Here is a 19,564-nt window from a genome sequence, read left to right as displayed (position 1 = left end):
TCTGCGGAACAGCTTGCTAGCAATACTCCAGCGTGGCCAGTTTTCTCCCTGATGAAGTGCCTCTGGCAGTTAATGGTGCAGGGAGCATCTACTCATAGTTCGCCGTAGCGTATAATCGCTTTCGTGCTCGTACTGCGTGTGTTCCTGAGGAACGCATCAGTGTGTTGCTCCAACGTTACTTCTGTGGCTTCCACTGTTTGCCTCGCAGCGGTTGAAGCCCTCCAAGTACTAATACTTTAGAAGTATGGGGCTCGCACCCCGAAAGCAAGGTTAGTGCTGATGAATAATCTTTAACTTCTTTGGTGAAAAATGCACTTTGGGCGACCAGAGTGGTTGTGGAAAGGGATGTATTTTCAGACCGTTAAAATTAATTGCTCTTCCGCCAGACTCCGGCTTTTCAGAAAGGCAATCCTATCTGTAGGCAAACCGCAAGAATGCGCAGGTAACTAATACGCAGATAAAGGCTAAATTCTTGTTCCTGCACAGGCACTTACGCCCAAGGGGGGGGATTGGTTGAATGCTCAACTTGGCTTGCACGCAAGGGTGCATGGGGAGCCAATATTCGAAATGTCTAGTCTCTAGGTGCTGTTGTTTGGGCATAGTCGGCTGTTCTCTGGAGGCCTTACATCCTATTGAGCTATGTTGCTTTCATTGTTGAGCAAGAGTGTTTAGGGCTTTTAGGAAGGTTTGACTGAATGTCCATCACGCTGGAGGACTAAGCGACTGCACAGTTAGTCTGAATTATATACCGCTGCCAGTTCATCGTCTTGCAGAAAGTCAGCATGCACTGCAAAGTATGACCAAGTGGCATTCTAGGAATGGCCTCTACTTCGGAGAGAGGTCTGTGGAGGAGGCAGTATGTTTGGAAAAGAGCTCGTTGGCAGAGATGCCATGCCTGCTGGCGGTAAAGTTGAGCATCGTACGTTTTGATCGCTTGCAGGCGTTGTGGGCGTGCTTTTGCCTGTTAGGTACCCGGAGTTGACACAGACGCTAGGTATCAGCCGTAGAAAAGCTGGGTCAATGCCATTCTCTGGGTTGTCTCCTGGTGTATAAGTTTCGCGGCTTGTTCTCGTTGTGTTTTCCAGCTATGGCCGTGCGAGCGATACTTAACCTTGAGTTGATGCCTATTAATGTGCCTTCGGTGCCGTGTGCGGTGGTAATATCCGCCGACTGCCCACTTGGTCTATATGCTGCTCCAACGCTGCTGAATTCCTTATGTGTTTTACGTAGGCTGACGAGAAGACAATTCAGCTGGAGACAATGTGTGAGACGCCTGTTTGATAACCACCGGGAAATATATTTTGGGGGGCGCAAAAGATCAATTTGGCCATTAGGAATTCACCTTAGTTCCATCGGTAGCCTGCAGACTCGTAAATGCAGACATACTCGGGTGAAGCTAGAATAAGCTTCTACACAAATGCTTGCCCTCAACAATAGCATTCTCGTAAGCAGCTATAGCAGAAGATACGTTGCGGAGGCCAAAGTCCTCATATACGGGACGGTATGTCACGCTCTAGGGATGAAGGTGCAGTTCGAAAAGCACCTACCTGTACCCATGCAAACTTCCAGCATACCAAGTCCTCAAAATCTTAAACCTTAAAAGCAAAAATTTTGAGCGCTCTATAGGGACTTAAACGGTGGGATAATGTCGGTTCGTGTCACGCCTCTCTCGAAGCAGTGACGTAACATCTCTGGTCGCTATAGAAGACATTCTGGAATTGCGGCAAGCTCCCAATCTACCACCCGCGTGTTCACAGATAAGAAAGAAAATGTAATGGAGTATTGGCTTGTAACATGCCGTTCAAGGAGTTCAGAATGTTAAGCCAGTGAGACTTGTTAGGGTCGCCGAGTTGAATAGGCGCTTCATGTTCATCAGTGTAAGGCATGAGGGGGCTCGTCTTCCGCAAAAATCCAGAGCGCGCGCTTCAAAATATTGCGTTCGGAAATGCCTCTATAGTCGGTGTGTGCTGAAGAACATTCAAAGCCTTATTCCATTTACACATGCAAGACTTGATGTCCGTAGTCTCGAAAGGGCAACTCACACTGTGGCCAATTATGCTGAAATACGCGTAGATTGCTCTGATTTTTTTTAGCGCACTTTGTGTGTAGCTTGGTGGTGAATCCTATTATCACAGAGCCTTAGTGTGATCCATGTAGGCTGTAGTAAACGAAGACAATATAACAAAAGAGCACAGGTGACTCCATCATTTGCAGTGAGAACGGAAATTGTAGTGCGAAGTTCACTCTGACTGACAGTGGCGGAAACGACCCAAATAGGTGCTCACTCGTGGACCGCGCGTTCGGCTGCAGCATGAAATCGACCCTTGCACAGAGGAGAAAAGCCACCTCTAATGTTTTTTGCTTCAAAATGTTTATAATTAACTGTGAGTCATTCAAATCTGTTGATCATCCACAATGTTTCAACGTACACTTATCGCTAATCACAGTCCTCTACCGCCTGCCCGGGTCACTGTGTAGTCACAAAAACTCACCCTTGCAGCCCACCAAAAGTGTCACTCTCATCTAGCTTCCAAGTTAATGTTTTCCCATCAGTCCTGCAGTTCTATAATGAGTCCGTAGAAGGCTTAACCGCACAGTTAGCAGGTGCAGCAGCACTACACCAGGCTCGTATGCTTCTGCCTCACTCCACAAATCCAGGCCTTCAACGACAGTCGGTGCTCGCCAGGACGCACGCTTGTTTGCTCCAGCCATATACCAGCCTTTGAATTAGCGAAAGTGTTCATCTGCCTCAAGGCGGATTATCACTGTCAAACTTCTTAAGAGCAGTTGGCAGAGTCTACCCCACCAAAAATGTGTCCATCTACTTTTTGAAAGCAACGCAGCAGCATCCACGAAGATGCCTTTAAAGCTGAGTCCCTTTTCCACGCCTTTTTGCTTACGGCCGGCTGCTGCACGCCTGCAATTCAGACCCTGGCACGGTTATCACGAATCGTAGTACCTCCAAAAGTTCCAAGCCTTCAAGCAACCGACAAACACCAAGCAAAATTAATGTTTCGGAGAGTGTTTGGTAGGCGGAAATAGGATCATCGTGCATTGCTGCATGGAAATTAGGTCGGGGCTTCTATGAAATTGCCTTCTCGTTGGCCCGGTCGATGTCAGCGGCGTCCACTTACAAACTTTACTGGCTGGAATAAGTGTTCGTTACTTGCTCATTCCTCAGCCCTGCCTAAACTAAATTCCGATTGCTCTGTGACTCTTAATTTTAGGGAATATCGTCCAGTTGTACAGAAGTTTGGACAATCAGCCTCTCCAAACATATTCCGAGTTAGGCACCACCCTTTTTAGCTGACAATGACAATAATGCAGCTGCCTGCACAAGCACTCTGTATGGGCAGAGGGCTTTCATAAACTATGTGAGTGCTGGCTGACACACTTTCCAAGTGTCCAACAGCAGTGAGCCATCCCCGCCGTCACCGTCATGTTGCTTTGGTCTTTCGCTCGTTGCGGCTTATTCATGTTTCTTCCTCCCGCTCTGTTCCTCTTTACCGTTTGATTTGCGCTTGTGACCTTTCTAGCCGTATTGCTTTTGAGTTTTGTTCCCGCCTAAAGAGTGGTAGTACGGCCGAGAACTCTTTTCCCAACCTGCATAAAGTTAGTCTCGGCGGATAGGTACGGAACACGAGTGCATGTATCTTAAAGTTAGGAGGAAGGTGCTTCTGACTAAGCTACAGCTCTCTACTTTTACTACATAAATCAGACTAACCACATCGAACGAGGGACCAAGGGCTCTCTGTTGTCGGAGCGCTGAGATGGTTCAGCCTCCTGTTGCGAAAAAACAATACTAAGTAAACTGCGCGAGGAGAGTCAAAATATAAAGTAGTTTAGCACTGGACCTGCGACTTATTGATCAAAGTCTGCATGGCAATATAACCGTAGCAAGTCGATTTCAGAGCCCGAAAGACGCATAAGGAAGGTTGTACGGATAGCATACCTAGGAATGATTCAGCATAAATTTTGATATAAAGAATATTTTAAGAATATCCAGGAACTTTTTAAGCGATACAAATTCATGACTATTACCAGCTCTAGCGGAGAATAAGCTGGCGAAGGAGAATTGTCAACGAATGCAAAAAGCGCTGTTCGTACTGACATGTTCTCAGCAGACCATAACAGACAGCAGACAACAAAATTACCCGTCTTTACCGTGTCCTTCACTTAATTTAGCTCCATTGTTAGTTTGCGTAGACCCATTGACGTCATTTGTAAGGTATTTTCTTCGCGCTCAAAAGTCCTAAAATCGAGCACGTCCATGACTTCCTGTAAATCCCTCACTCTTAAATGGGTCTCTTACCCGTGCATCAAGGTTTGCAAATGATTTAGAAAGCTGTAGAGCTATTTAAGAGAGCAAATATCGATATTTTTGTGGGAGCTTTTAGCATTCAACGAGATTAATAAAGCAAGGTCTAGCATTTTTTTGTAAGGGGATAATGAATGGTTGTTGCCCTCTGGCCCAGAACATCTTATTTGGCTGATTTTCAGGGGGCACCTCGTGAAGCCTGGGGATCCACAATATTTGAGTATTCAGGTTCGAAATACGGTCAACCCTCAATTTTTATAGCTACAGGCTTGTCTCTGTTGACCCTTGCGCGTACATTCACATGCACCATCCAACTTCTCTCTCAAGCTCTGCGCCGCTCAGGGTGACTGCTGGTCGTAAGCCACCAAGTCAAGGCTTGGATGGGAGAACGCTACCTCAGTGTGGATCGGTAATGCAAAAGCAGAGAGAATGAACCACTTGACTGCTGTATTATAGATTCACTTAGCACAACGAAGAAGAAATTACAGCCGCGCTGTTGGATGTGTGTAAGCACAGAGGTGCATATGCTGCAGAAGAAGACTGTTAGGGCGCTCTGCTGGGTCATTTGCCTCAGGGTGGCTTGCTGCGGTCATATCATGACCTGTGGGGTGGCGATAAGGGCATGCCAGAACGCACTAGATATATTTTGTTTCCTATCATGGTGCTAATCGTGGAGAATCCGTAAAGCCTCCGGACGTGCGTTGGGAATCATTAAACAGCTTCTTATAGTGTAACTGAAGCAAGCATAAAAATGGGGTTTTGCTATACAATGCCGTAGATGCTACGCGGACCCTTGCTTTCTGGTAATTCACCGATAGGGCCTATAGTTACATAGTTCCAAGTCCGCGCACAAGCCGACACGCTTTGAAAAAAAATAGGAGCACTTTGCGACATCAGCTGCTGACAACCGCTGCATGGCAGTGCATACTCCTCTGTTACGAGGAGCACCCCAGGCCACCAGAGTGATCATCAGAAAATCTCCACCTTAATGTGAATCCCACCAAGGCCCAAAAAGACATAAAAGGATGCACGAACAAGCGCTCTGCGTATCAAGACATAAGGAAGCGAAGTGAGTATGTATTAATCACGGAGCTCCACTTTTCATCGAATCACAGCAGGTCATCCTCAACGTGATGGTGATTCCGCCCCTTGAGCTTCTAGACTTTGGGCACAGTAGCGAATGTATTGTGTGTACAAGGCATACGACGCAGGCAATCGTGTAAGGAATCGTAAATCATCGGTGATCTGCTGCGCATGCAGAATATTGAATCGCTGGGTGGTTGTGATAGCGCATTGGTACGCACTTTGGTGATGTCTTGAACACAATCCACTGTTACGGCGTACTTCAACAGGCATAAAAGCCGGCCAACAACTCAAGGGTAATCAAAATCTTGACAAGTATACGTGAGGTGCATTAACGAGTGATGACCGGCCAATACAATAGAAGACGTTCATATTGATAGTGTCGGCATTCTTGAATGTATCACCAGGCTGCAGATTTTCTCTGCTTTACTGGATACTGACACTAGCTTTCAGTGAAGCGATGGATAAATTAGGCAACAACCTGGGTTCTTCGAAGAGTGATGGCCTGTTTGGAGAGCCTAGCATGGACCGCTACGTCATTGGCATCGGTTGCAAGGAGAAAATAATCTTCATAACCGGCAGCACGATTGCCTGCGGAGCTGCTAAGAGGCCTATTTGCGTCCTTGACGCAATATTCGCTTCCTCCATTCAAACCCTAGACTTCGTTTTCTTAACGAAAACGCTCGAGACAGCAACGATCTAAGCAAACTCACGAACAAAATTTTGCTACAAAGATGCAAGCGCACAGAAATCAGCGTCCTTGCGGCTGCGTGAAAGCCATGTGTGGTTTGGTTTGAATATTTGCTGGATCAGGGTCAGTTTGTACGGCCGAAACAAGGAATCTCGAACAATTGTTCTCTTGACGAGCACATGCGGGCCTCTGCATGCCGCTGCTTGCCCTGCAGCGATTGAGGCGCAGGCCGTACCTGCTGTACGTGATCGTGCATGCTTCGCATGACAATTAGGACGTCATCCAGGTAGGCAGCTAACTACCTCTCCTTGATAGGCCCACACAAAACCTGATCAGCTTGACGTTGATATTAAGCTGAAGCGCAAGCCCAAACGGCATACGCGTATACTCGAGTTTGCGAGTGCGAGTGTGGAACATCGCTCCGTGCCTGTCGCCAAGCCGAGCAGCGATATGTAAGGCGTCTGTGGAGTCAAATGCTGAGTACTGATACGTGCGGCCTGCCAAGAAGTCTCTACTAAGACGCATCATGGACTTCTGCTCCACAGCAATTTGACTCAGGGGCTCAACACATGCACACTTTCTGTTCTTTCTCGACACTAACATTGCTTTACGCCCAACAGCGCTGGTGAATACCTGCACTTTGACCATCTTCACCATACATCCACCTGCCCCTCAACCACCTCTTCTTGCTGCGACAGTTTCTGATGTCGCGGGAGCAGTGTAAAGCCGACTCAGGGATTGGCTCAATACTGTGCGCTGGACGAACAGCACCTGGCCAGCCTGCCGGCGGCTCATCAGTAGCTAAGACACCAGCAAGCTCCTCCTTGACGTTTGCCCAATCCTAACGTGCATCGGCTATGTGCTCGATTGTATTCCTTGATTTATACACCAGTTGCAGAGCCAAAAAGATGGGCTGCATGCTCAGAACCCTCCTTACTTACTGTGCTGCTCAGCCACCTGCTTGACGAATCTTCCTCACCTTGTTGAGGTACTGACTCTATCCTGTTCTTCCTTTATGAAATAAGCACCGTTGCAGCGATTAGAAAGTGCTCATTTCTAGTGTTTCCTGGCACAGTGACCTCCATAGCCCGCAGCTGTGCTCCCCATGCACGCCTTCCATTTTGTTACCCCTGGCACACCTAGGATTACGTCATGCTTCACAGGAACACCGTAAAAGTCACGGACCATTCTGATAGCACTCATTTAACTGGGCATTCAGCTGTCGTGGCCTTGCCAATTCTTGCATTCTGCCATCCATCAGCAGATCTGGGGCCTGGAGACTGCACTAACTATGAACAGGCAAATCGCACTTCTGCTCCGCCTCTTGTGATCACGGAGCCGCCTACAAATAGCGTGGAGAAGCGCTGACAGTTTAGGACCAGAGCGTTAAATTTTATCAGCGCAAAAGTGACCTTTGATCAGTCTTCAAATGCGACGTGACCTTCGGTGGCTCCCTCCACTGCGCCGGAGCCAGCGCAGGGGTTCGCCTTTTTTCTTGGGAGCCCTCTTTGCCTTTCAAGTAGTCTCTTTTCACTGGGTTCCCGTTTTTTAGCTCTTAGCGGCTAGCCATTTGGTTGGCTTTCTGGAAGTCATAATTTTGGTTTAAAACTAGTTTCGAAGCTAAAGTTAGAGTCTCTCTGAAGGCTCCATAGGAGCTCTAGCGTGCCCTTGGTGTGTTGTTTGGTCGGCCTGAATCTGCATGCTAGGTCCATCTGAAGCCTCTGCATTCATAGCTTATGTATGCTGGCTTAGTTCTCCCTCTGCAGCTACGGACAGAGCGGTTGGGCTTTTCTCGGCAAATTTCAAGTCGCCTGTGATTTGTACAGGTCCCATTGGTCTTTTTTAATTGCTCAGTCTCTGCACGGCCTGCCACCTCCTTTGACGGCATGTTGAGAAGAGTCAAACTAGGCCACTGGTGAATCAACTGTTTGTTTACGTTGTGGTTGCGCAAGCCAAGGTTTTATGTTTTTCCGTACACCGATCTAATTATAAATCCTTTAACACGAGCTCTCTCAATTCCTCCAGAGATTGCTGGTGCGACTTCGGAATAAACGTTTGAGCCAGAGCCTGCCTAAAGGCTTGACATGCAGCAATCCGTGCACGGAGCCGACTTCTTTTACATGAATAAAGCCATCACTTAAGTACTTTTCCTTTGATACACAAGCTATGAGGAGCACTTGTCCCTTTTTAGAGGAATAGCTAGGTGAGGTACATATCCGTTTGGCTGAAGAACACCTCCAGTGCTGCCCAGCCATCCGGCTGCCGTACTTTGCTGGTGGGTATAACATCATGCATGCATCTATAAACGTTTAGTTAGCCCACAAATATTGCTGCTTTGCCAGCTGTGGAGCTACTGCAGTGAAATTACTTTATAGGTATGTGAGTGGCCCCCAAAACTCGTTCAGCCACCGTCTGCCTCATAGACCAGAGGTATTTTCTACCCAGTCCCTTGTTGCAGGCGTTTGGCTTGCCGAGGGGTCAAATACATTGATCAAAGCCATTCAAGTGACGTTAGGGAGCCTGACATTCCCGTGCATCCCCCGCCAGTGAATAAGCAGGAAACAGCTACATCGAACCATGTGGTGCAACCAACTGATGTAGCTAGCGCTGGTGTCCGTGGGGAGGCACTTAATTACCCGAACAATACAAAGCGAGCGGAGAATTATTAAGCGCTTCTCAAAAAACCACTCGCGCTCCTGCCTACGCCCCTCAAAGTCCTGACATGGGTATATGGAGCTGCATTGTCTGAGCACTCTGAGCGTTAACAGTTAGTTGCACAGAGCGTCTAGCGCACGCACGCACATCACTGTGTCTTTTATATCGACCTAACAACACTCGCCAACAAAAATACAGAGATAACAATTAATCAGTTTTTCTAAAATAATTGATATAACTAGCGTAGTAGAGCGTACATAGGAATCGCTTTACCACTTTACAGTAAGCTGAATATTTTGAGGGATGCAGGTATCATAAATCTGAACAAGCGAAGATTAGCGGTTGTCGAAAATGTGGTAAAAGGTGTAAAGAGATCTAGATCCCAATGAACAGTTATTTGCTTGCCCTACGCCGGCGTGCGTCAAACCAGTCTCCTCCAGCCACGGGGTGCCAGAATGTAACGAAAGTCTCCTGCTGTCTAGGGCTATCGCAGGTAACGTATTGGCTCTCTGGACAAACGGATGCTAGCTAATAAAGTGAAAGAAGGGTCTGTCCAATGTGTCAAGTGTGATTCGACACCGTCTTATGAGGCGATTCGCTAGTCTATCACTTACAAATTGTGTGCATAGTGGCTAGGCATCGACAACCGGCATCCCCTCAAATGTAGGCTCTTCGTGCAGAGCATTAGGATGGCACTGCACTATCCCCTTTTATAAGGTGGTCAGGGACTCGCCAAAAATGAATAACCCCACAATTTCCTCCGGAGACAAGGACTGTTCCATCGGGACTAAAACACGCACATCGCACATTGTCGGCGTGCCAAGGGGATAGCATTGCACATTCACCCGACTCATATCTCCATAACCGAAGTGATTGATCATCGCCGCCTGAAAAGAAGAGCCGTAGCCAAGAAGAGTTTGCGAATAGGGCCCAGTATGCAGAGTATGGGAAGCTTGGTTGTGCTCCCGAAGAGGTACTTGGAGAATTCCTGTTCTTAGATGTGGACTTTATTTGTGTAGCAAAGCGTTTTTTTCGTACAGAACATGGCTAACCAGTACAAAACAGTGGAGCGCTTGGATGGTACGCTATACAATGTATGTCTCCTTGTTCAGCAGCGTCAATGTCCCTTATTTTCGTGCCATCCAATGAGTCAAAATAGTGCACTTTCCGATCGCTCCCTGTGGCGAGAATGTGGATTTCGTCGGCAGAAAAAGTGGCGTTCTGACATCAGCTCCACAAGCCGCACACAGTGCCTCGTTGTACTTTCTCACTTTCAATTATTGCGAGCCAACATATGCCTGGCAATGTCGGGGATGTGCCAGACGTAGGACATGTGCATATTGGCAGCGTGTCTGGAGCATGTATTGGCATGAACGTACTCGAAATAATGTACTTTCGTTAATTGACAAAATAGATGTGTATGTTGTCATGTCCCACACAATGATGGTCCCGTCCTCCGCAGCAGTGAGGGCCTGAGGCACCACGCTTTCAAATGTGTGACCACGATCCAATAAAGGCGTGTTCCAATACGGGCTGGAGTAATGAAGCAGCAGTTCTAGTACGCTACAATTTACCTCTACAACTGCCAGTGAAGACCATGCACAGTAATTATGATTGCGAGGAACTGACATGAATGTTGTTGCGACGGAGACGCAAACAACAAATCTTCCCTCGATGCTCTTTTCGACTAGCAAGCAGCTCCTGCGAGTTGTTGCGTATTTGCCACACCCGAAACTGACCAGATAGTCCACCGGAGGCCAACCGCCTCCCCACACTTGTTGCAGCAATACCCGTTACGCCGCCTTTATGAGCTTGATCAATGCAAAAGAGCAGCTTTCCTGTCTCTGGAGCAAATGCACGAATTCTTCCATCCTTCCATCCTGATATCACCGCAGAACCATCAGGAGCGAAAGCGATACACAAGCACTCAGCACTAGGAAGCCGAATCCTCAGCAGCTCCTTGCAGTTCTTCACGTTCCAGATTCGAATATCGGATGCTGAACAAGTGGCTAAGATATGAGAGCAACCTTCTGGAAATACCACCTGATTTATATTGCCAGTTTGGGCACAGTGCTCGAGACGTGGAGTGATTGTCTGGGCATCGATCCTGTATAGACTGTTTTCTGCCGTCACCCCCCAAATGGAAGAACTCTTAGGAGTTGAGATGATGGAGGTAAAGGCACCAGGGACCTGGCAGGAAGCGATAGGGGCTAATGTTTCCAGTCCCAAACGGTGCAATTGGCCATCTCCTGTGCCGACAAAAAGGTGGTTGTTAAGCAATGCCATTGAAGTGACGCCTCCCTCGAGTCGTTGTTTAGGAGGTCCATGCCGTTTCATTAACCCAGTCTGAAGTGATATCTCGAGAATGTCTCCTGCGGCATTCAATATCCCTCAGGAGGTGTCCACATATTATCCTCGTACCACCTCGTCGCATCCCCACCACCGTAAGATTCGAGTAGTTGATGACGAAGCGTGCACATGTTTTCTAGTAAGCAACCAGTATAGATAAGGGCGCTTGCATCCTCTTGGATGGTTCCTTTAGGGAAAGCTTACCAGACTGCGTTCCACAGTATGCCACTGTATCCGCTGGGTGGATAACTACGGAGTTGCAAGTTCTGCGAAGTTTACCCAGGTTGCAGCCTCTCGGGGTCATCTTCTTCGTAGTGGCATTTATCTCCCAAATTCGAATGTGCGATATGCCAGCTGAGCATAACGGTTAGCATACATAAAGGTTTACTCCCTACGCGTATTTCTCGAGCTGCAAAAAGTCACCACTTGCTATTCTTAAGGTAACGAAAAAAGCACATACCGGATAAGAACATATATGATGAATTATTATAAAAGGCTAAACATTTCGCCGTCTCCAACGCAGCCGTTGTTCCGCATAGGAGCTTCCTCTCCTTGATGCTCCATAACACCAACGTGTTGCAGCTGTCACCCCCAAGGCTGACCAGGAACTCGTTGTCACAAGAGAAGTCAAGGCATTCCACCGAGCCCTTATGGAAGCTGAGAGCATGCTCTCCAGTCACTGTGCTCTGTCTGTAGAATCGGATTTATCGATAACTATAAGCTAAGAAAGGCTTTTGAAAAAGTGTCACACAAGCGTGCCCACCTGAGTCTTCCAAGCTCCAGCGCATTTTCGAGGTCCCAAATGACAATGTCTGCCAAAAAGCTATTGTGTGTCCGTTGCCCACTAGCGAGAAGCTTTCCATCCTTGCTGATGGAAATGCACGTCACGTAGTTGTCATGGCCACACAAGAAAGTTTCAGAGCTTGTTGTAAGGTCACGGACAGCTATTGAATAACCGAGAGCGAAGATTAGCCGTTTGTTGTCAGGATGCAAAGCCATGCATTGCTTGGATGTACCATTGACGCCAATAAGGGCAGCAAGCTCCATACAATCTTTTTTTGAGTTCTCCATCGTGCATTGCATGGGCTAGGAATGCTTCATGAGTGAATGCTTCCTGCCTTAAGATGCTTCCTTGGAGAAGGAGCCCATTGAGCACAGACTTTGTACCCAAAAGAGAGTGAGTACCCAACGACTCATCCAAAGCAGGACCTCACACGCCAGATGCTCCAGTCATGTGCGTAAAGAGGAAACATTAGACATACCAAACAGACTTGCAAGTGATATTAGGATTGCACTGACGGCAGGTTGGCGTGCGCATGCAATAGCAAGGATATGGTGAAAATGCCAAACCCAACAGGTATCGTGTAAGAGCGCACTAGTATTCTTTCTAACCAAAAGCCTTCAGGGTGATGTCTACACGGATTCCGTGTAAACTACAAAGGGACACGTTAATTGCAAACTCACTGTGGTGAGGAAGCAGCTTCTCGGCGGGTCCGTGCACATGTTACCTACTGCTTGTTTGACCTAACGTGCTATTAAAGAACAGCATGGGCTGACACGTACAGGCTTATATAGAGCAATATTGGTCAAAACTACTTGCCAGCAAACCTGTCCAAACTTCCTGCCAGGTGAGTGCACATACCGGTACGCCGATGGGGCTGGTTGGCAGGTGCATGCACTAAGAATGACATAGACCTCGAAAGGAAACAAGGAGCTTTCAGGAGAAGCCTCTTAAGGTATTTGCGAGAAATTTCTGACGGTGAAAGTAATCCAGTTAAACGCAGCGATAAAAAGTTTTCTCCAGCAATTACTAGGCGGCGGTGCAGCATTATTGGTGCTCCATTGCTCACCAGGTAGTCACTTTTTTTGTCCACGATTGGGTGCTCCATTATTAAATAAGAAGGAAGGAAAGCCTAAAACACCTGATGCAAACAAATAGTAAAAGTGTTCCTGCCTTCACGGCATTGAGAAAAGCCAAAACACGACTGCTGTCTTGCAACCGTAAGCAATGGCGAAATCGTGTCCAAAGCATGAGCAGCACAGGCACTGCTATCCGTAACACAGAGGCTCGGGGCCAGACCAACGTTTCTCTAAATGAAAGTGAACCATTTCTTTTTTGTCGTTCCAAGCTAGTTCTATGCACACCCAAAGCAACAAACTGCTTGGAGTGTGCAAATCCTACTGGTTCAGGCTACGTTACATAAATGAACTATGAAAATTGGTCGAGTGTTTGGATGATACCGAGCATCGCGCAGCCCCAAATTCGTCTACCATAACTTGATTCACATTATTTGCGCGCTGGCCGGGCACTTTTTCTGTCCTTTAAGCTTGGCAATTTGCTGAGCCTAATGTTCTATACCTTTTGTGTTGCTCCTCTCCGCTCACGCTCAGGGAACCCAGCATTGGAGATGAGAATAACAGAGGAGCTAATTCGTCGTAAATCGGAGCACAATGAAGACCTCTTGGAAAAGCTGGAAGAAATTGCTTTGCATCAACTCGAAATTGAAAAAATCGAACTCATTGATCGTTTATGCAAAGACTTGAAAATCCTCCTTCTACAAAACAATCTGATTGGTAGGTAAGCTATGCCTACGAACAGTGCGCATGAATTGGCAAGATAAGGGGACATCACCGCACGTCTGTTAATTATTTTTAATGCACAGTAGCCTGTATATGGCATCTTGATATCTTGTAGCTGCAACTAGTCTTATTGATTATAATTCTTGATACTTCGACGAAAACTCTGTCAAGCGAAAACTTTTCCACTTCTGGAGAACTGTACCGCCAGGGTGTGTCTGCTTCAAAATATAACCAGCGCCCGACTGCGTTGCCATACAGAGCGGCTAGAAAATCTCGGGAGGCTAAAACAATTAGAGTATCTAAATGTTGCGCTCAATAACATTGTGGTCGCTGAGAACCTTGAACGGTGCGAAAGTCTCAAAAAGGCAAGCTATAGCTGGTACTTCCATGCCAACTTCAATTCGATTTCTCTTGTAGAACCAAGCGATTGGGCAGAATATGACCGATAGTCGACCTGCTCTATAGGAGCTATAGAAACTGTAACAGGATATCCAGTTTTCGCATTGTTTTGTCCTCGGTTTTGGGGGTCTACAGCTGGACCTTACGGTCAATTTCATTGGACTGGAATGCCTGGAGATATCACTTGAAAATCTTCGAAGAAATGATTGTCTGGAAGACCTGTATCTCATGGGAAACCCGTGCGCAGAGTGGGTGCACCCACTCCATTGTAGTGCAGCTTATTGGGCCTATAGGAATTCTCTATTTACTGGATTGAATTGACACATTATTCTTGTCCCCTTAGATAGTCGCAAACCTTCATTGAAAGGCCTTGAAGATATGTCAAATTTAAGTGCAGGTGGAAAGGATATAGGCATCTTACCATAGCTATGCTACCTCAATTAAAACAGCTCGATGGGAAGGCCGTGACACCCGTTGAGCGCATAGAAGCATTGCGATCGTTAGCTGCCTTGCGTGAAGATCTTCGTGACGAAATACGGCGCTGCGCAGGAATTGCAAGTGTGATTGAAGGGAATCAAGCTACTCTGCCAGCTTTAAGGGTTACTTTGCAATCTTGAGCACATTATACAAGTGTAATTACTACTTCGAACTGGTATCTTCGTAAGACAAGACAACGCCAGAGTGTGTGTGGACCCGCAGCAAACGATTCACCGGATGCGTATACTCGGGAAAATCGCAGAAGAATGTATCTTGAAATGACGAGTGTAAGGGAAGTGGACTTCAAAGCACAATACTAGAGAGCTAGCCTTTAGTTTATGGGGAGTTTAAACTGAACCAGGGTTTCAAGGACTCTATACTTTCCTTATCCTTAATCCCAAGCAAATGCATCATGCCGAAGGTTATCCCCCCCGAGCAAGTGTCTTTAGATAGCCTGTATCATGTGCTATGTTGTGCCGCAGAGCAAGACAGAGTGTTCAAAAACCAACGCAACGGAAAAAAAGGTAGGCATGGAACGCCGCAGTTCTGCCCATGGTTTCCGACCATACGGTATAACAAGCCTTAGATACTACTCTCATCTTCGCTGCAGGTCAAGTCTTTTGAGCCTTACAACAGTAAGGGAGAAATTCGTCAGTGCAATGAAGGTGTGTGAGTTATAGCTGATGAGAAGCGGAAAAGAGTAATTACCTAAAATTATTCAGTCAAAGGTAGAACTGAAAGTTTTTGTTGGCGCTTATCGCAGCGTGTGTGGCCTACAAGAGACTTATTTTCTTTTGTCCACAGGGCGGCTCAAGTTTACAATAGACCATTGCTGCAAGCCAGGACAGATAGTAGCGACATTTCACTTACCGAGGTGTGCAAAGCAGCGATGCGCTGTTCCTGATATTGCTGTAGAATATGTCTTCATACCGCACTTCTTAGGGCCACTGTGACCTGAGAACCGCACAGTCAAGGGAGTTCATCACCGATTTCGCAGGCACTTGTCAACAACATTAATTGACGTCGATGTACACCCCGAGTATCTTCGGGTGGCAGTTAAGGGTAGGAAAAAATTGCATGCTCGCTCATGCCTCTGTACACTCTAAACTGATGGGTACCATGCGTCTCAAGGATACATATGGGACTTGCGTATTTTGAATCTCTATTGCGTTCATTGGCAGTGTTTACGTATTGCAATAACCAGCGGATACCTAACCCACCCTCGCCACACAGGCGTGACAACCGAAGCATCACTTAAAACATGGTACACTGCTCAAATCTGAGTACTCTCATGGAGTGCTGTGGTGATCTTATAGGCAAAATCACGCAGTTGAGGCTACCTGACATCGTATCTCCAGACGCATCTACGGTAAGCGAAGTCATTAGATCTACTGCAGTCCAGTCCAATATCCGCCTTTCCATAATCACCTTTTGATGCTTGGAACCTTTTTTCAACCCGCTGGAAACCCGAACTAGGTAGGCGGTCTACTGCAACATGTGATAGTAAAACGTTCACTTGCTTCAGCAGCAGTACTTTTCTTATATGCACTGTGTCCACTGCACTGTTCAAGGCCCAATGTGATTCCATTCACCGGGCTGAATCACTTTAAGACGCCAGCCACGTCGAGTTAATGTGCACTACTTCTTTCTTTCTGCATACCTCCTAAACAGCGTCGTCTCTAAATACCATGCGTAGGCTGGCTAATTGTTAAATAATGAGGTCATGCACGTGATGAAGATAAGCGAGCATGCTAGTATGACATTCCAGTGTACTGTTCAATTAATGTGGAGGCATTTAGTTTTTTGGGAACCTAGCTTCATCGCGAAGCATGGAGGCATACATAGCGTAGCGGAGAGGCTAAGTAGTCAGTACAATTGCGTACGGGAGTCAAATGCAGGTAATTCACAACTATTCTCAAGTTACAGCCTTGCGTTGCTGTCAAGTGTAGGTGCAGACCCGTGTGCAATCGCAAATGTTTGATTTGTGCACCTAGGTTCTGCGATCTCAAACCACTGGCGACCTACAAATATGCATGCCCCTCTCAAAAATCTCTTGTAACATGCAGCGTACACCAGTGTCACAGAAAAGGCCTGCTGCCCAGAAGGAAGGGAAAAGCGGTATATAATCTTTCTGCAAGAATTGTGGATACCACAACTTTGTCATCCTCACGAAAAGTCGTGAGGGAGCGTTACTCAGTATGACAAAGTTTTCTGGATTCTCTTTGCATTTATTCAACTTGGAATCACCTATGCTTGTGCTCTGGAAATGGCTCAGGTGTAACGAATAAGCCACCAAAGGAGTATCTAGAATTTCACACTCCTGCTGAGGAGTTACTGGAAGACAATCCTCCCCCTCTAGAAGAAATTGTGTTGTTTGATCAAAGTGAATCTCCGGCAAGCTTTAGTAAACTGTTGCATTCCGATGCCCCCTTCGCTGTTTCTGAATCTTGTTCGAACCAAACGACGCACACTCATGCCGGCTTTACACCAGCCTGATCTGGTGGTACCCACTCCTGAACAGGTTGAAAATACAGCTCGTTTGCAGCAAATAGAAAAATGCGCTTAGATGGCAGGTATACATAGTGGACCATAATTGAAATCGCGCGTTCACCTGCGTTTCTGGCAGTTGAATCCGCGGTCCGAGCAGGTACAGCAACCAGCTAGGGGCCCTGTAAGCTCACAGTCTATTAGGACCCTCTGCCCCTGAAGCAGGCTAGCGAGAACACACTTAGATCGTCTAAATTAGAGAATGATTAAAATTACGTGTAACTAGAGCGATTGTGGGGAAGAATGCAATTCCAGACTTCGCTTTGTTTACGCACTATTCCCAATTCTAAAAATTATGCTTGACAAGGATATCGAGCTTAACTGTGGACGTGGCTGAAGACTGACCAAATGGCAAAGCTGAATTTGGGGCTAGCTGCTTGTGGGTAAAAAAGGTCCACTAGGTAAATTAATACGCTATTCTGCAGAAATGCCAAACGTGACATGTACAAAACAGTGTGCACAGATATCGTCATAGCTGGCAAAAGAGTACTTCAAGTGCTGGCGTGAAGCTGCCTGTTCCCTGTAGGCAACAACTCGTGTCAAGTACCAAAGTAGCGCACTCTTGGTGGTGGGATCGAACTTGCAACCCTGCAGCAGTCGGTCCATTTAGTGCGTAGGCGTAAGACTAGATTGTTCCCGACGACGCGAGTGGAGTTCTGCATTGATTTCCATTGGATGTACAATGACGAACTTAGCTTTCAAACGAAGTTTGCGAGAGTTTCTGAAGAAATTGAGCAGAGTGGTCATGGAAGGGTAAGTTATACATCGGCATTTTTCACTGCATAGGTAAAATTTGACTAAGAACTGGAAAAACATTGACTAGCCACTTAGTATAGTAGCAAGTGTCATAGTTTTGTAGACTGATTTCAGCTCAGCACCCCAAGGCACAGTTTTGTGTGCGCGTCCACTAGAGGCTGCGTGCAGTTACCTGTAAATGGAGTGCTCAGAGGGCGCAGCTACGCGCAGCCTAGCTCTCCCTCTTCCCTCAAGTCGGAATCTTGCGGGGGAAAGCAGTAGGCCCTATTGAGAGACACTCGATGGGTTTCTATGAGCCTGCATCAAGTGTGGAGTTAAGCGGCTCTCTACGGAAAAGTTAGATGGAGCACTACCGTTGGTAGCACCACTCGGTTCGATGCAGCTAGTACCCGTTCATCTGCTGGCTGTGGATGCAGTAGTGCCAGGTTTCCGCACAAATTCTGTCTGACTCAAATGAAGGTGATTGTTAACTTGGTAGTCAGTGATTTCCTGCCAACAGCATAGAAAAAACGGCCTTTCGACGCTGGGAATAGCCGGTGGCACAGAGCCTATTGAGGTGGTGGCAGAGATCGACGTGCAAGCTCACGTGAGCAAAGTAGCTCCACAGCTGGCAAAATTGCATGGCATGTCAGCCAATAGCATGATTACGGATGGATAGATGAGGTTATACAGACCAGCAAAACATGACGGCCGTCAGAATGGGCAGGTACTTAAAAAGGCTGTCGGCCCGTTAAAGATGTACCTCGCTGTGTACCCCGTGAATGGAGAAGAAACAAGTAATCCTTACGGCTTCGTTGAAGGAAGGAGCACTCTTATGGTGGCTCCATTTATGCAATCGAACCTGTCTGCGAGAATGGCTTGCTACAGTTCAAGCCTTTATTCAATCCCAGGTTTCGTTGGTTGATGCTGAAATTAGCTCACTTGCAAGCTTCAGAAGAATTGAAAGAGCTCATGCAAACGAATCTAGGGATACACCAATATGAAGAGATACGAAATTTTGGCTTGTGCAAACCCCAGCGTACACAAACAGTTGAATGATCAGTAGCCTATTTAGGGTTTATTCGGCTTGTCACCTCAGGTCGTAGCAGGCTGCGCAGCTTCTCAGAAATTGAGCGACAACAGGTGAGGCTTGCAGAAACGGTGCACCCCTGAAGGTTTCATGAGGAATTAAGCACGATCGTTGTTTCTGCAGCTGATCAGGAAGGGCTAAATTAGTTTTTACTAGCTAAGAATAAAGGGGCTTCGTAAGCTGGACTTAGCCTACAGTTTTACGACTGACCAGAAAACGGGACTACAGGAAACCCACGCTCCAATGCACCTCCTGACAGCCTCCAACAAAGTACCTAGCTCTATTTTAAGGAATTGAGTTATACAATCCGGAAAGCCAAGCTCAAACAAATTGAAAGAGTGTAACCACCGGTACTAGACCCAATGGAAACGGACTACCCGGAAAGTCAGGAAGGTTTATCAGGGAAGCGGCAAGCCCCCACGCTGGCTCCGGCGCAGTGGAAGGATCCACCGAAGGTCAAGCCGCATTTAAAGACTGATCAAAGGTCACTTTCGGGCGGATAGAATTTGACGTTCTGGTCCTAAACTGCTAGCGCTTCTCCACACTATTTGTAGGCGGCTCTGTGATCACAAGAGGCGAAGACCGAAGTGCGATTTGCCTGTTCACAGTTAGTGCAGTCTCCAGGCCCCAGATTTGTTGA

The 19,564-nt window shown here is 47.0% G+C and overlaps 2 protein-coding genes across 2 annotated transcripts; one reads left to right on the top strand and one right to left on the bottom strand.

Moving 5' to 3' along the window:
- Nucleotides 1-9,431: 9,431 nt before the first annotated feature.
- LOC34622459 (cilia- and flagella-associated protein 52) lies at nt 9,432-12,167 on the bottom strand. The gene is made up of 7 exons (XM_022735619.2): nt 11,860-12,167; nt 11,557-11,753; nt 11,301-11,450; nt 10,476-11,119; nt 10,127-10,219; nt 9,800-9,968; nt 9,432-9,634 (listed from the first exon to the last, which is right to left on the bottom strand). The coding sequence occupies exons 1-7, from the start codon at nt 12,165-12,167 to the stop codon at nt 9,432-9,434; spliced, it is 1,764 nt and encodes a 587-aa protein (XP_022588892.2).
- A 1,337-nt stretch (nt 12,168-13,504) lies between these two features.
- Nucleotides 13,505-17,048, top strand: LOC113146741 (protein tilB homolog). Its single transcript, XM_026334990.1, has 10 exons — nt 13,505-13,670; nt 13,935-14,002; nt 14,211-14,323; nt 14,473-14,615; nt 14,775-14,839; nt 15,163-15,217; nt 15,357-15,426; nt 15,550-15,614; nt 15,869-15,921; nt 16,854-17,048. The coding sequence occupies exons 1-10, from the start codon at nt 13,505-13,507 to the stop codon at nt 17,046-17,048; spliced, it is 993 nt and encodes a 330-aa protein (XP_026190775.1).
- Nucleotides 17,049-19,564: the final 2,516 nt, after the last annotated feature.

This window comes from Cyclospora cayetanensis, unplaced genomic scaffold (genome assembly GCF_002999335.1).
Source record: "Cyclospora cayetanensis isolate NF1_C8 unplaced genomic scaffold, CcayRef3 CcayRef3_contig_56, whole genome shotgun sequence".
Lineage (NCBI taxonomy): Eukaryota > Apicomplexa > Conoidasida > Eucoccidiorida > Eimeriidae > Cyclospora > Cyclospora cayetanensis.
The sequence above is the reverse complement of the archived record's forward strand: the minus strand, read 5'-3'. Positions and strand labels throughout refer to the sequence as shown.

What these genes read in the sequence shown, in the direction of transcription:
- LOC113146741 (XM_026334990.1), top strand. Translation starts at nt 13,505, where the DNA reads ATGAGAATAACAGAGGAGCTAATTCGTCGTAAATCGGAGCACAATGAA. An exon ending in TCTACAAAACAATCTGATTG is followed by an intron (nt 13,671 to 13,934) that starts GTAGGTAAGCTA and finishes GTTGCCATACAG; the next exon opens with AGCGGCTAGAAAATCTCGGG. An exon ending in TTGCGCTCAATAACATTGTG is followed by an intron (nt 14,003 to 14,210) that starts GTCGCTGAGAAC and finishes GGGGGTCTACAG; the next exon opens with CTGGACCTTACGGTCAATTT.
- LOC34622459 (XM_022735619.2), bottom strand. Translation starts at nt 12,167, where the DNA reads ATGGAGAACTCAAAAAAAGATTGTATGGAGCTTGCTGCCCTTATTGGC. An exon ending in ACGAAAGTACATTATTTCGA is followed by an intron (nt 9,969 to 10,126) that starts GTACGTTCATGC and finishes AGCTGATGTCAG; the next exon opens with AACGCCACTTTTTCTGCCGA. An exon ending in CGCTCCACTGTTTTGTACTG is followed by an intron (nt 9,635 to 9,799) that starts GTTAGCCATGTT and finishes TCTTCTTTTCAG; the next exon opens with GCGGCGATGATCAATCACTT.